The sequence below is a fragment of the Danio rerio genome, chromosome 22 (genome assembly GCF_049306965.1).
Source record: "Danio rerio strain Tuebingen ecotype United States chromosome 22, GRCz12tu, whole genome shotgun sequence".
NCBI classification, from domain to species: domain Eukaryota; kingdom Metazoa; phylum Chordata; class Actinopteri; order Cypriniformes; family Danionidae; genus Danio; species Danio rerio.
In genome coordinates this window covers 1,953,048-1,968,254 of record NC_133197.1, presented here as the reverse complement: position 1 = coordinate 1,968,254, position 15,207 = coordinate 1,953,048, and the positions used below count along the sequence as shown (strand labels likewise).

General features: G+C 38.9%; 2 protein-coding genes across 3 annotated transcripts; both read right to left on the bottom strand.

The window, feature by feature from the left end:
- Window positions 1–436: 436 nt before the first annotated feature.
- On the bottom strand, window positions 437–5,442 carry LOC100536344 (uncharacterized). 2 transcript variants are annotated; one of them, XR_012397596.1, is made up of 4 exons: window positions 5,390–5,442; window positions 4,704–4,813; window positions 1,304–2,526; window positions 437–1,150 (listed from the first exon to the last, which is right to left on the bottom strand). XR_012397596.1 is itself a non-coding variant. In XM_021469408.3 (3 exons), the coding sequence occupies exons 1-3, from the start codon at window positions 5,437–5,439 to the stop codon at window positions 1,466–1,468; spliced, it is 1,221 nt and encodes a 406-aa protein (XP_021325083.2). In that variant the 5' UTR covers window positions 5,440–5,442; the 3' UTR covers window positions 437–1,465. The 2 variants fall into 2 exon arrangements, 1 of the variants encoding a protein (XP_021325083.2); XM_021469408.3 differs by having other exon boundaries at window positions 437–2,526.
- Window positions 5,443–9,139: 3,697 nt separating this feature from the next.
- LOC108181160 (uncharacterized) lies at window positions 9,140–14,826 on the bottom strand. Its single transcript, XM_068216530.2, has 3 exons — window positions 14,757–14,826; window positions 14,004–14,113; window positions 9,140–13,690 (listed from the first exon to the last, which is right to left on the bottom strand). Exons 1-3 carry the CDS (start codon window positions 14,804–14,806, stop codon window positions 12,381–12,383), a joined length of 1,470 nt encoding a protein of 489 aa, XP_068072631.1. The 5' UTR covers window positions 14,807–14,826; the 3' UTR covers window positions 9,140–12,380.
- Between the last annotated feature and the right edge of the window lie 381 nt (window positions 14,827–15,207).

Below are 15,207 nucleotides of genomic sequence, written 5' to 3'. Positions count from 1 at the left end.
TCTTTCACCTTTCACCTGCAAAGCCCCGTCTACAGCAGAAATAGTTGCTGAATACAGAAAGGCGGTAGGTAAAATGTGATCCAGCTAAATGTGACAATTTTTGTATTTTAACACATATTAATAACACATACAAGCCCCAATACGAACATTAAGTGATGTTTTAGATTAAATCTGTCGAGTGATTGCCGTGTGTGACCAACTTTGTGTGGTTAAATTTGCTCATGCTATGTGTAGCTGGAATGATGACATTAATATGTGCAGGGGTGATGTCTTACTATTTGTTTGTTTTTTTTAGATGCATGTTTAAATGCATACTGTTGCCAGAGGATGTGTATTTCTGTTACAGGTATGTTGAACTTTTGTAAATAAATAATGTTTTTTTAAAATGACGTTATGTGGCAATACAGCAGAAAATGGTTGCTGAATACAGAAAGGCGACGCATGTTTAAATGCATACTGTTGCCAGAGGATGTATATTTCTGTTACAGAATAAACAACGCAGAACGCGGTTCTGTGTTTGCGTCATCAGAAAGAGAAGCGTTACACATGCACACACAAACACACAGGCCGACAAACAGAGCGCGCTTAGCTTTGCACTGTTTTTGCACTCAAATGTGACAGGATACAGGCTAACCTCCACTGCTGTGTGGATGTCTGTTATGTTATTGTACAAAATAAACCTGATTTAATGTCCACAAACCGGGATTGAAGCGTCTTCTTTTATAATTGTTTTGACACGCGGCTGTGCTGATGAAGTAAAGCTGAAGTAAATCGCTGTAATTAATTACACACGTGCTCTGTTTTAAAACACTTTAAACATGTGAAACTCACTCTTAATCACATTTGATGATGATTGCTGATCCTAGTGAACAGACCTTTTATTCCCGGTTGCTATGCGTATGTCTGCTTGGCCTTGTTGACATAAACAGGTGACTACCGGGACATGTTAATGCGCACAGCTGTCAATGAATTCTGTGGGCGGGGGGATTGCACTACTACGTAAAGTTGCAGTCGGTCTAAAAACCGCTCCAATTGGTGCACCGTTTATATGTTGTTAAATTGAAAAAAAAAGGACTGAGTGTGTTTATATCACCCCAATATGATGGTCTATACCAGTGGTCACCAAACTTGTTCCTGGAGGGCCGGTGTCCTGCAGATTTTAGCTCCAGCCCTAATCAAACACACCTGAACAAGCTAATCAAGCTCTTACTAGGTATACTTGAAACATCCAGGCAGGTGTGTTGAAGCAAGTTGGAGCTAAAACCTGCAGGGACACCGGCCCTCCAGGACCGAGATTGGTGACCCCTGGTCTATACACTATATATACACACATATGTCTGTCCGAATAGCTTGAAAAGTAGATTTTTCACCATAGATGCCCTTTAAAAAGCATGAATAAAGCTTTTCCTTTGTATGAACTCTAAGATGTCTCTTTAGCTCTGAAGCCTTAAAAAAGGTTTTGTTTTTATTCATGACTTTTCTCTCCAGTGTGCACCAGCAAATGTCTATTAAGGTGAGCGAACTGTGCGAAACTCCTCCCACACTGAGCACATGTGTACGGTTTCTCTCCAGTGTGAGTCCTCTCATGCGTTTTCAGGTATCCCGAATCTCTGAATGCTTTGTCGCAGTGTGAACACACGTACGGCTTCTCTCCGGTGTGAATCTTCTGGTGTCGTCTCAAGTCTGAAACTCGTATAAAAGTCTTCCCACACACAAAGCACACGTGCTCTCTCACACCGGCGTGGATCTTCTGATGGCCGTTTAAATGGGACAGAAGTGTAAAGCTCTTCCCACACTCTGAACATAAATACGGCCTCTCGTTTGTATGAACTCTGCGATGTTTGTTCAGCTCTGAAGACCTGAAAAACGTTTTGTCGCACTGATCGCATTTGTGTGGTCTCTCTCCAGTGTGGACCAGCATGTGTTCCCTAAGGTGTGATAGTTGTGTGAAACTCTTCCCACACTGAGTACATGTGAACGGTCGCTCACCAGTGTGAGTCATTTGGTGAAATTTAAGGAGACTAGCCAGTCTGAATCTCTTGTCGCAGACCGAACACTCATAAGGTTTCTCTCCAAGGTGAATCCTCTCGTGCCGTTTCAAGTATTCTGCTGTGGTAAACGTCTTCTTACACTTAAAGCAGACAAACTTTCTCACAGCAGTGTGGAGCTTCTGATGGTCTTTTAGATGTGTCGGATGTCTAAAACTCTTCCCACACTCAGAGCATGAATAAGGCCTCTCCGTTGTATGAACGCTGAGATGTCTCTTCAGCTCTGAAGCCCTCAAATACGATTTGCTGCACTGGTCACATTTGTGTGGTCTCTCTCCACTGTGGATCATCATGTGACGCTTGAGATGGCATCTAGAGCTTAAACTCTTTCCACACTGAGTGCAGGTGAAACATTCCAGGGCTGTTCTTTCCACTGAAACATCATGTTCAGTGTTTACGAGAGTTTCGTCTTCACTCTTGACATGATGTTTCTCCTCATCTTCACTCAGTTCTTCACTCTCCTCCTTCACAATCACATCTGAAAATTGAATAAGTCACATTTTAAGAGTCTAGAGTTTATCTGTGCAGTGAAATAATCATGAAGAATGTGTTTGGCTGAGATGTGCAAGATCTTCATAGTCATGACACATTTGAAGATGTACTCTCACTACGCATGATTCACTGAGACCGGGCGCAATCGTCATGATTGACCGAAGGTGACTGTGCAAGAACTGGATGTGTTCGCGGTTGAGCAGTTCTTTTTGGTTAGTATTAACTGTTTTACCAAAGTTTAAAATGTAAAAAGTGTCAAAACAGTATAAATGCCATGATGTTGACTGAAGAAGTCCCATTGGTTCATGTCTAGGGTGTCTAACGCAAAGCAAAATCCATCGAGCCATATCATTTTATGAACCCCATAGGAGCAGAAGATTAAAGAGTCCCTATTATGAGTTTGTGAAAATGACCTGTCATGCAGTCTGTAACACAGCTGTAGGTGAATGAAAACATTCAGCTGAGGTTTACATCTGAAAGTGTACTGTGTTTAATACTATTGATTCACTGTGAGATATTGAGATTATATATATATATATATATATATATATATATATATATATATATATWTWTATATATATATATATATATATATATATATATATATATATATATATATATTTATATATATATATATATATATATATATATATACATACATATATATATATATATTTATGTATATATATATATATATATATATATATATATATATATATATATATATATATATATTTCAGGGCTCGAAATTAACTTTTTTACTTGGTAGCACCGGTGCTCCCAACTTCAAATATTTAGGCGCACCAAAAAAAAATTTAGGAGCAACAGAAAAAATTTAGGAGCACCCACCAAAAATGAATGAGCACCGCTGCAAATTGTTTTTTTAAGGGATTTATTGTATTTTAAAACAACATTAATAGGACTGACAAAAACCAGAAACAACTATCTAACTAAAGCTGCGAAGACATTGATATTTGTGTGCAATAATTCCAAAATGAATGTCTAATAATTAGGCCATAGAATATTAATGATGATAAAAAATGACAATAATAGTAACAATGAATTGCATTTCTCATTATGATGCTGCCTTGAATGTGCTTGAATGTAGGTTATCTGCTATAAAAAGTCTGTTCCTTTATGAAAAATAATTGTATAGTTTGCATCAAACAAAAATGAAGCATTGCAGTAAGAAATATTGATTTTGTACTGCTGTTTTTATATGCATGTCAATTTAATAAATAATATTTCTGCTACAAAACAAACAAAAGATTATAATAAATCATTCAATTCAATGATGAAAGCTGCAAAGCAGTCATCAGTAAATAAAAAAAATAATAATATACACCTCAAAAAAGAATTGACAAAAGAAAGTTGCCATAAGTAAAGTCTCACTTCTATCACTCTTTAAAAGTTTTGGTTTCAGTTTGTGTCAATTTAAAGGTTCAGTCTGAGCTGATCTTCATGTTTCTGTGTTTGTGGAAGAGCTGGCGAGTCAGCCGACCCAATTTATGAGCAGGCAGAGCAGGATTCTTGCTGTGACCATCAGCGCAATACCGGTCTTTGTTATGAGCCGCTGTTTCAGTGTAAACTTAGTAAAGGCGAGCTTCTTTGGCGATGATATGTACAGTATTAGATTTGACTTTTAGCAGACATTTGCGCTGAACACGCAGTGAATGCAACACATGGAGATTCGGGCGACTTCTCCAAGAAGCGCGTACTCAATTGATCACAGCTGGCGGATCATTATTCACCACGTGACGTGTCATGATCGCTTTCATCTGCGCCTCAACTTTAGGTGGGGTTTGCAAACCTGTGTGCTTTAAGTTTTTACTCTTCAGCTGTTTGTATTTCCCGTGGTCATAAAAGCTCCTTCCCTGTCATCTGACAGCGGAATACCTTGAGTGATTTACAGCTAATATGAACCAATATAGCGGCAGGGAAGAGCGATTCAGCACGTTTTTAGAAAAAAAACAAAACAGGTCGCACCACAACCATTATCTGCAATCGCACTAATGCGCCCAAATATATTATGAGGTCGCATAGATTAATTTTCGGGCGCATATGCGACCAAAATGGTCGCAATTTCGAGCCCTATATATCCACACACGCACAACCTCACTGATTTTTAGGCTCGTTATTGAAGAGAATTGAATAAAAACAAACCTATTAGTTCTTCAGTCTCTTCCTGTTTAATTCTGCAGGGTTCTGGATCACTCATCTTCTCACTGTCCTTCAATAAACTCTGTCTTTGTCTTTCACTGATGGCGGCAGAGCTTCAGGAGAAGAAACAGAGAAATCTGATTTATTTACACTGAGGAAATAAACACATTATGATGTTATGTCTTGTGATACAATATGTGATTAGCTCATGTCAGGTGATTACAATAACATTAACTTACATTTGTAGATCTGAACATTGATGAACCCCAGACTATAAACACTCATTAAATTGCAGCAGATCCGCTCATTTTACAGTGATTGCAGGATAAGATCATTGCTATAGTGAATAATTTTAAAAAATAGCATTTATATCAGTATATAGTTTAAGTATTCACACCAATAAAGTAATCAGATTGTCAGCAACATTTATATTGTATTCATACATATTTATTTAAATTGTGTCCCTTCAGATACTTTATAATATTAGTAATACAAACGCTGATAAAGTCAAACACATTCGCTCATATTGTCCTCTCAGAGCTGCTCTCTGCCTGCTGTATTGTTTTGGTCAGCAGACACACAGATAGAGGTGAACTCAATGCAGAAACTAGTCGCAGATTGTCGCTTTAATAAACTGTAAAGTGTGTTTTATTGTTGTGTAAACACGAGAAAAAGCGTCAACGACTCACCTCAGCTCTGAAGACTCGACGCGGAATGAACGCGTCAGTGGTGACGTCATCACGGCGAGGCGGTGAAGCAACAAAAACCCGCCAAATTAAAAGCCGACAACCGAAAATAATCGCTAATGTAGATGAAACAACACCCTACTTAATCATGCGAGGAGAAACGTTTTATTAGGCGCTGAAAACATTTTTAAAACGCATTTAATACATTTAAAAAGCAAACATGATAGGCATTCACGGCTACCAGACATATGTCTAAAATACACTATTCCTGAAGTAACTAAAATTGGTTATTAATAAATGTAAGATTCTAAAAATGTTTTTTTTAAATAAACCCAAATAAAAATAAATATGAAAAAACTAATATTACATATACCATCTCTCATTGAGAGTGTACAGCTTTTCTTTGTTGAAAAAGTCGATAAATGAGTATCAGCCTAAAAACAGAGAATTACAGGCCATGAACATTCATATGAGAATTTAACATTATACAAATAAAACATTTAAATTTCGACACTTTTGCCTAATTACTACAGGAAAAATGTCATTTGGTTACAGTAATAATTACTTCATGTAAAAAGTAACCAGATTACTAATTATGGCACGTTTCCACTGAGTGGTACAGTGCGGTGCGGTTCGGTACGCTTTTATGGCTGTTTCCACTGTCAAAAAGCATACCACACCGTGCCATACCACTTTTCGGCACCCTTTCGAAAGGGTACCAAACAGGAGAATGGGTACCAAAAGGTGGAGCTTAACGTGCAGCTGAACGCTGATTGGTTACAGAGATACGTCACGAGCTCGTGGAGCTACACAACGTAAACAAAGGAACCGCCATGCTTTTTTTAAAAATACAAAGCCGAGACATTACATGGAAATACTACATGCATTTAAAAACGAGCCATGGATGACCCAAGCTCAAACAAACCTTGACGTTGTCTCGATGAACAGACACAAAGCCAAGAAGAAAAATCTGCCGTGTCCTGTTGTTGCTTTACGAGCCCTATATTTGACCTTATACGAGCGCTTCTATATTTGACATAACGAACTTGTTGAGCAGATGTTAACAACGTGTGTGTGATTATTGAAGTGTGTCCGTCATCTGATCCATTCAAAAAAAAAGGACAAGCGCGAGAGTGAAGCCAGAATGAAACGAAGAAAAGCTGTCAAAACACAGGAGCAAAATTGTTTTAGCAACCTGAATCATGAACAAACTGCCGTGTTTATCTTTGCCTTTTGGACTATTATGAACTGGGTATGACAAAATGACTCTCTTACAGAGCTTACATGTGCTGGTGAAGATTACAGACACAGATGAGAGGTTTGCGCTGACTGTGGGCTATATTGCATGTTGTTTATGAACCTAAATAAGGACTAAATGTCTGCTGTGTGTAGTTTTTCTGTAATTAATAATATATTGGAGACTGTAAGGGGCTGTATGTGTTCATATATGTTGCATTTATGTATTTATTTTATATAATTACAGACGTTACAGTAGGCTATTTCGCACTGTCATTGATCTGCAGTTATAATCAACTCCTGTTTATAGAAAAGTTAGTAATAAACATTTTTACACAAGTATTTATGTGTATGAAGCATCTGTTTTGTGAGAAGTGCTGCTCATTATGATAAGTGAAAGACCTGTACAGCTTTCCTGTAGACATTAATTCGAGCGAGCATGACGTCGATTTAAACTTTGTCATACACCACGCCCACCAAAAGCGTACCCTTTGTGATGGAAACGCAAGCCTGATAAAGGTGACCCGTACCGACCAGAACCGTACCGTACTGTACCAGTCAGTGGAAACGAGGCATAACTTTACTTTGAAGTTACTTTTTTAAAACATAAAATATACGCATAATAATACAAAACAAACTGCAGCTCTTTTAGCAATTTAATATTTACTGAAAAACATTACAATGGGTTGATCACAGCAGTTTGACATATTTTTAGTAAATGATGCCATTATTAATGTGAGACGAAGAAGATACAAACGCAAACCTCTCCTGTACTCTGACATTCCAATACTTCAGGGCTCATCTTGATCTGAATCAGTCAAGTGTGAACGTAGAGCACGACGTGACCAGAAGAGGGCGCGCAAGACTAATGAACGGAGAGGCAGTGAGATGTTACCTCTCTCTGACCCTCATCTGCTCTTACCCTCCCCTGACCCCCCCCTCCTCTGAATGCACACAGCCAGACGGAATCTGCCAACGTTTTTTTGCTATTTCTGCGGAGAATTTTGGTAAAAATTTGCGGATTTCTGCGGAATTATTTTGGGAGTATCATAACTAAAACCTTAACAAGTGAATTAAAAAGTAATACCTTTGTAACTTTTTTTCAATGTTTAAAATGCAAATCCAATTAGATTCACTGTATTTGGTAAACAAAGCAAGTCTCTCATATAATATCTCTACTAAAAGACAGAAAGTATTACTGTACACACTGCATTGTACAAAAATCAGATGAAGATTTTCATATTAGTCAATAATATTACTGAAATTTATTTAAAAACTGAATAAATATAGATGTACACACATTTACTCAAGTAAAAAAACAGAATTAATGACGGGCTAAAAATCTGTGGAAATCTGCAGGAAATCTGCGCGCGCAGATTCCGTGTGGGCCTACCCATCACTAACAGCTAGCGCAGCTGAACATGGAGGAGATTCTCTGGCTATGGAAGCCGGAGCTTCCGTACGCGGTGGGCACCTCGGGTAGATGCTATGTGCATAAATAGCTTAAAACTGTCTAAATAATGTGCTTGTAATTGCTTATATGTTGATTCATGTTCTTAAATATACCTAGGGACAACTATTAGGGCTGTAACGATACACCAAACCAACGATTCGATTCGTATCACGATTTTTGACCCACGATTCGGTTCGTATCACGATTTTTTTTTTCGTGTGGGGTGGGAAAAGATTTTTAAAACTATTTTTTATTAAATAACATTTGAAAAATCTTTATAAACTAAACATCAAAGAACAATATTAACTATGCAAATTATTAACAATATAAATAGCCAAAGCTACATCACTTTCGTTTTCTTTGTAACAAAATACTGTTGAAAAACCAAACAGAACTAAACTCCATTGTGTAGATGGTTCAATCAAGTTCTCTTACATAGAAAAAGTAAATTCTAGGGATGCTCATTTCGGTTAATTTTGCTAACCGACAACCGCCGCTCATTAATCGGTTATTAACGGTTAACTGGTCAGATTACTATTCGTTTTATATTAAACAAATTGACGTGTCTATTTTGTGTCTGACACATTAAATATTGCATTTTAACATAGGCTACCGATTTATTTTTAAATGTTAGCATATTAATAACAGAACAGAACAACAGAGCATCTTCACGCACCTGCAGTGTTTAGCACAGAAGAGCAGAATAATCTAAATAAAATGAATAAAATAAATAGGACTGCCCTAAATTATTTTCATTTAAATAATTATTTTTTATACAGGGCTCAACAATAAGGACTGCCCGGTGGCCCGGGGCCAGCGTGAAAGACACTCGGGACAGTAGACAGGATTGTTACTGGCCCCTATCGGCCAGTAACGATGAGAATGTTTTTTTTGTTTGTTTTTTTTTGTAACCTGGTAACAACCAGTACAGTGAAAAGATGGCAACATGGTAGCAAATTTAAACAATGAGGCTAAAAGAAAACGTTTCTAAAGGCTTAGAAGCAGACCATTACATGGGTACAAAATTAAGAAACTGAAAAAAAGAACAACAAAAAAAACAGTTGTCAGTTTGGCAAGCCATTTTTATAAAAAGTTATTTAGAATTGCATTAAAACACCAGCACATTTTTCATACTGCTCTTTCATTTGCATAAAATCTTGAATCTTGAATTTTGCTCATTATACATTTATTAACATATTTAAAATGTTTAAATTCTAGATTCACATGCATAATTTTGCCACTATTTAAAATATGTGGCTAAGAAATAGCTATTAACTTTTTAGTTTTTTTGGTGGGGCTAGTGAAAATTTTGACAGGGCAAGTAAAAATCTTAAGCAATGGCCCGATCGGACCTGTATAAAAAATCATTAGCGTTGAACCCTGTTATATTACAAAACGAAAATACTGACTGATTATTTTTAATAACCGGCATAGGCTGTTTTTTTCCAATCATTTTTCTTCCGTCAAACAAATATCGCAGACTTCCTCAAATTGCCCGCTCCACGGAAAATATGCATTTATTTAATGCCCCGCTGTTATTATTTTAATAACAAAACCTTTTACATTTTTAATAGAAATCATTATTTTAAAGAATATGTCCTGATGGTTTCCTCTCTCTCCCTCGTGGTTCAAGTGCGCGCGCTGCTTGATGAAAAGACAACAACGCGCGCATATGTAGACTTTTTGTAAACAGTTTTGTTGTTTAAATATGCTATTGCATTAATGTGCATACATGCTTTATAAGCCGAAAACAAGGCGCACCTCACTGTCTTTATGTTGACAAGGAAAAAAGAAGAGAAGAGGCGCGGTCCTCTTATGAAACGACTGAATCAGCTGGGTATCGATTGTGCAAAAGTGTTGCTGTCTGTGTTGTTACAATTGTAATATTTAATACTATTGTGATATTCAAGATTTGTACATTCATACAGCTCTGGATAACTTAAAACAGCGATTAGACCTTCAGAGCAGTGTTAATGCGTCCTGAAGTAAAGCGAAGCGGCTATAAACTCCAGCAAGATAGAGTGATTATATGCAGAGCCATATACCTTTATCTCTAAATAAAGTATAACTGTAGAAACTGTGTTCATCTTAACTGAAAGCTTCGTCCTGTTTCCTGGCCTCACGCATCGCGCACCTGTCAGTCAGCACGTAACGTTAACTCCCAAAGGGTTAAACAGAAAGCGCACAGCAAGGTTACAGAAAAGATTCCTCTGCAGAGGAGTCGGGGCATCTGGTGAACGCCCATCCCTCTCTGCGCAGCCACATTAACAACAATGCTTTGACAGCACTGGCAATGTTTCTGCCGTTGTCTGTTGAAAAAGCGGGGTTAAGTTGGTTTTGTTTTTGATATTCCTGACACATTCAGACAGTCCCTTACTAAGAGCTCCGTGCGAGCTCTCCCGGCTAAATGCTAATTGCGAGGGCTTAAACGTAGCAGTGCTCGTAATGTCGAGCGGAAAAAAAAGTGTTTCCTCACGTTCTTCTTCAACTAGCTCAACTTTTGCAGGCACGCGTGACGTTATTGGAAAGGTAGTCACGGGGTGTGTCGCGATTCCCCCTCATCACACCGCGACACAGGATCGTAGATCTGAGTGTCGCGATTTCGATTTCATATCGTGAATCGTTACAGCCCTAACAACTATAAATGTTCAATAAGACATGACCTATAAGTTTTGCTTACTATCAGAATTCTTGACTGAGTGGTCAGACCAATGACTGTAAAAAATATGGACGACGCGACAGCCCCTTTTCCCATTGAACGCCTTGAGGGCAAAACGCCTGCTTGACGGGCACAAACTGTCGCAAAACACTGCTGAAATTGGAGCCTTGACATGCGCAGAAGGACTGTCTGATGGAGCCAGAGGAGGAGCCGCGAAAATGAGCAGAGTCGAGCTTCCAACCAAACGCTTTATGAAAAATCAACCATGCCCCCCGAACTTCTCAGCATGCGTTTGCTGTCATATCAACACAAATGGATGTAATAACGTTAACAAATATGAGGGTTTTATATATTTAATCGCGCCAGCTCCGGACCGCAGCGCATAACCTACTCGCGGCGTCGCGGGCTGATTCCGGCTCGCATGCAGCAGCGCCGGCTCGCTCGGCTGCCGCATCTGGCTCGATTGACTCGGGCTGAAATCGGGCAGTGAGTCCAGGCATCCGGAGTAGGTCCAGCAGAGGTAGTCAGTCTGAGGGGTAAGTCTCTGGCAGGCTAGAATCTAGCTGGAACTGGCCCGAGTGTATTTTGCTATCTGGGTGGTTAGGCGTGTATCAGCAAACTAATAAAGCCCGAAAAAAGCCCTGACCTTAGCGAATAAACAGTGTTCCACCAGGATCATGCATGTCAGAAACTATAGTTTACTGCTGAACTCATTTTGTCATGGTAAAATAACACAGAAATCGAATAGTAACACTTCAGTCTCCTGCCGAAGCTCAGACGCGCTGCTTTGAGAAACTGTCAATCACAACTGTCAATCACGATGACACGCCCAGCATTAAATTACTGCTAAAAACAAACTGTTTACAAAAATGAAGATCTGCACCTATTTCAGCACAATAACCAGTGCCTTAATCCACCAGAACCATCTTTCGGGACAGTTTATTGCAAGTGTAATATTTTTTTTTATTTGGGCTCAAGTCTCCTTCATTAACACGGAGGAGGCGGGCTTTATGACTTGTACTGCAGCCAGCCCCCAGGGGGCGATCTAACGGCCGAGACCTTCACTCAAACACAGGCTTGCGGCACACTTGGGTCAGACGGTAAGCAGCATATAAGCCTATTGCATATCCGTAATACACTGTGATGTAGCCCTGTTTGGATCATATCGCTTTTTCACTACAATCAATCTGCTCAAGAGTTTGTTTCAATCGAGCAGAGACCACCTCATTTAGGCGATCTTGGATTGATTGTTTTGGTGCGGATCCGAATGAGATTGCTGGATTCACATATGCCAAACGGATCGAGCTAACTGGAGAAACGGACCAGGTTCTAAAACAAAAGTCTAGGTATGTAAGCACCCTTAAAAGCAGTGGTAAGCTCTTTAGAGACTGGACATAGACTGACTTTCAGAGCAATATTTTAGTTTTTACTCTAAATGAAATCAAATGTCTGTATTTGTACGTGAAGAAGCAGCCGCTCTCGTCAGCAGCCATTTAAAACCACACACACTGCTCACACGTGCCGTCTCTCACTATTGATAAGCTGTGGTGGGTGTTTCCTACCAGTCTCAAGTTGAATGCAGTTGACCAATCACAACAGATTAGCATCACTGAATGAATCACTGAGGTGTAAAACTCTCTAAAAGATTAGGAATAAGGCTTCACCTGTGTATGAAGTCTAAGATGTCTCTTTAGCTCTGAAGTCCTCAAAAACCTTTTGCTGCACTGATCACATTTGTGTTTTTTCACTCCAGTGTGGATCAGCTTGTGTTCATTAAGGGTTGATGACCATGTGAAACTCTTCCCACACTGAGAACATGTGAACGGTTTCTCTCCAGTGTGAGTCCTCTCATGTGCTTTCAGGTATCCTGAATGTCTGAATGTTTTGTTGCAGAGTGAACACACATTCTGTTTTTCTCCATTGTGAATCTTCTGGTGCATTTTCAAGGCTCTAACTGTAATAAAACTCCTCCCACACTTAAAGCAGACAAACCCTCTCACACCAGTGTGGATCTGCTGATGGTCTTTTAAACTTGACTGTCGTGTAAAACTCTTTCCACACTCTGAGCATGAATAAGGCTTCTCCTTTGTATGGACTGTAAGATGGATCTTCAGCTCTGAAGGCCTCAAAAATGTTTTGCTGCACTGATCACATGTGTGTGTTCTCTCACTGGTGTGGATCAGCATGTGTTTTGTCAGGTTTCCTGGATTATTGAACCTCTTGTCGCAGTGTGAACACTTGTACGGTTTCTTTCCAGTGTGAATAATCTGGTGTCGTCTCAAGCCTGCAGCTTTCATAAAACTCTTCCCACAGTCAGAGCAGGCAAACTCTCTCACACCAGTGTGGATCTTCTGATGGCCATTTAAATGTGACTTCTGTGTAAAACTCTTCCCACACTCAGAACATGAATACGGCCTCTCGTTTGCATGAACTCTAAGATGTCTGTTCAGCTGTGAAGTCCTCAAAAATGTCTTGCTGCATTGATCACATCTGTGTGTTTTCTCTCCAGTGTGGATCTTCATGTGTTCATTAAGGTTTGATGATTGTGTGAAACTCTTCCCACACTGAGTACATGTGAACGGTTTTTCCCCAGTGTGAGTCATTTTGTGATATTTAAGGAAACTAGCCAGTCTGAAACTCTTTCCACACTCGGAACATGAATAAGGCTTTTCTGTTGTATGATCTCTGAGATGTTTCTTTAGATCTGAAGGCCACAAAAATGTTTTGCTGCATTGATCACATGAGTAAGATCTCTCTCCAGTGGGGCTCATCATGTCAAGCTTGAGAGTCTGTTGGCTGAAACTTTTTCCACACTGAGTGCGGGTCAAACCTTTCACAGCTGTTCTTTCCACTGAAAGACTATCTTCAGTCTCTGACTGAGTTTCTTCTTTACTCTTGACATGATGTTTCTCCTCATCTTCACTCAGTTCTTCACTCTCCTCCTTCACCTTCACATCTGAAAATTAATAAGTCACATTTTAAGAGTCTAGTGTTTATCTTGTGCATGTTACCGACTGAACATGCTTACAAACTAGAAAATCAAAACACTGGGAAACAACAGTATCTGAACACACCGACACTCATCAGTCACTAAAGGAGAAAACTCAAGCTTATTCACAGAGAGAGCTGGAGATTGGTCAGTTTCACTGCGGTCAGTGAGTGTCCAGTTTTCTCCAGTTATGATCAATACAGCAGCGAAGACGAATGTCAGATTAACAACCTCACTGTTCTTCAGCCTCATTATTGAAGAGTAATGAATAAACACAAACCTATTAGTTCTTCAGTCTCTTCCTGTTTAATTCTGCAGGGTTCTGGATCACTCATCTTCTCACTGTCCTTCAATAAACTCTGTCTTTGTCTTTCACTGGTGGCGGCAGAGCTTCAGGAGAACAGAGAAATCTGATTTATTTACACTGAGGAAATAAACACATGATGGTATATCTTGTGATATAATATGTGATTATGTAACTTGCCCAAGTCAGGTGACGCCAATAACATTAATTTAAATTTGTAGATCTGAATATTAATAAGCCTCAGACTATAAACACTCATTAAAAAGCAGCAGATCTTCTCATTTTGCAGGATGAGCTCATCACTATTGTAGTTAATTGAAACACTGTATTTATATCAATATCTAGTTTAAGTATTCACACCAATTAAGTAATCAGGTTGTCAGCAGTCGCGAACAGAACAGAAACTGAGAAATTGGAAAAACCGTTGGAAAATAAAGAGCGCCAAAAACTATTTAACGTGTTTGCATCAAACTTCATACACATTTATTCCTTTCATTTGCCTTCAGATACTTTATAACATCATTAATACAAACGCTGATGAATAAATTCAAACACATTCACTCATATTGTGCTCTCAGAGCTGCTCTCTGCCTGCTGTATTGTTTTGGTCAGCAGACACACAGATAGAGGTGAACTCAATGCAGAAACTAGTCGCAGATTGTCGCTTTAATAAGCTGTAAAGTGTGTTTTATTGTTGTGTAAACACGAGAAAAAGCGTCAACGACTCACCTCAGCTCTGAAGACTCGACGCTGAGCGAACGCGTCAGTGGTGACGTCATCACGGCGAGGCGGGAGCAACGGTGAAGTAACAAAAACCCGCCAAATTAAAAGCTGACAACCGAAAATAATCGCTAATCTAGACGAAACAACACTTCACCCAATTGTGCGAGGTTAAACGTTTTATTAGGCACTGAAAACGTTAGAATGCATTTAACAAATTTAAAAAGCAAACATAATAGGCATTCATGGCTGCCAGGCATATGTCTAAAACTATTGCTGGAGTAACTAAAATTAGTTATTAATAAAATGTAAAAAATCAAAAATTATATTTTTAAATGAAAAAAATTAAAACAACGAAAGAACAAAAGTATCATTAAGAGTGTACAGCTTTTCTTTGTTAAAAAAAGTTGATTAAAATTAACAGCCTAAAACAGGGATGGGCAAACTTGATCCTCGATGG

Bases quoted from the DNA above. Each gene is read 5' to 3' on its own strand.
- LOC100536344 (XM_021469408.3), bottom strand. From the start codon at position 5,439: ATGACGTCACCACTGACGCGTTCATTCCGCGTCGAGTCTTCAGAGCTG. The intron at 4,814-5,389 runs GTGAGTCGTTGA...CTTCTCCTGAAG, and splicing joins GTCGAGTCTTCAGAGCTGAG to CTCTGCCGCCATCAGTGAAA. The intron at 2,527-4,703 runs GTTTGTTTTTAT...TTCAATTTTCAG, and splicing joins AGAGACTGAAGAACTAATAG to ATGTGATTGTGAAGGAGGAG.
- LOC108181160 (XM_068216530.2), bottom strand. From the start codon at position 14,806: ATGACGTCACCACTGACGCGTTCGCTCAGCGTCGAGTCTTCAGAGCTG. The intron at 14,114-14,756 runs GTGAGTCGTTGA...GTTCTCCTGAAG, and splicing joins GTCGAGTCTTCAGAGCTGAG to CTCTGCCGCCACCAGTGAAA. The intron at 13,691-14,003 runs GTTTGTGTTTAT...ATTAATTTTCAG, and splicing joins AGAGACTGAAGAACTAATAG to ATGTGAAGGTGAAGGAGGAG.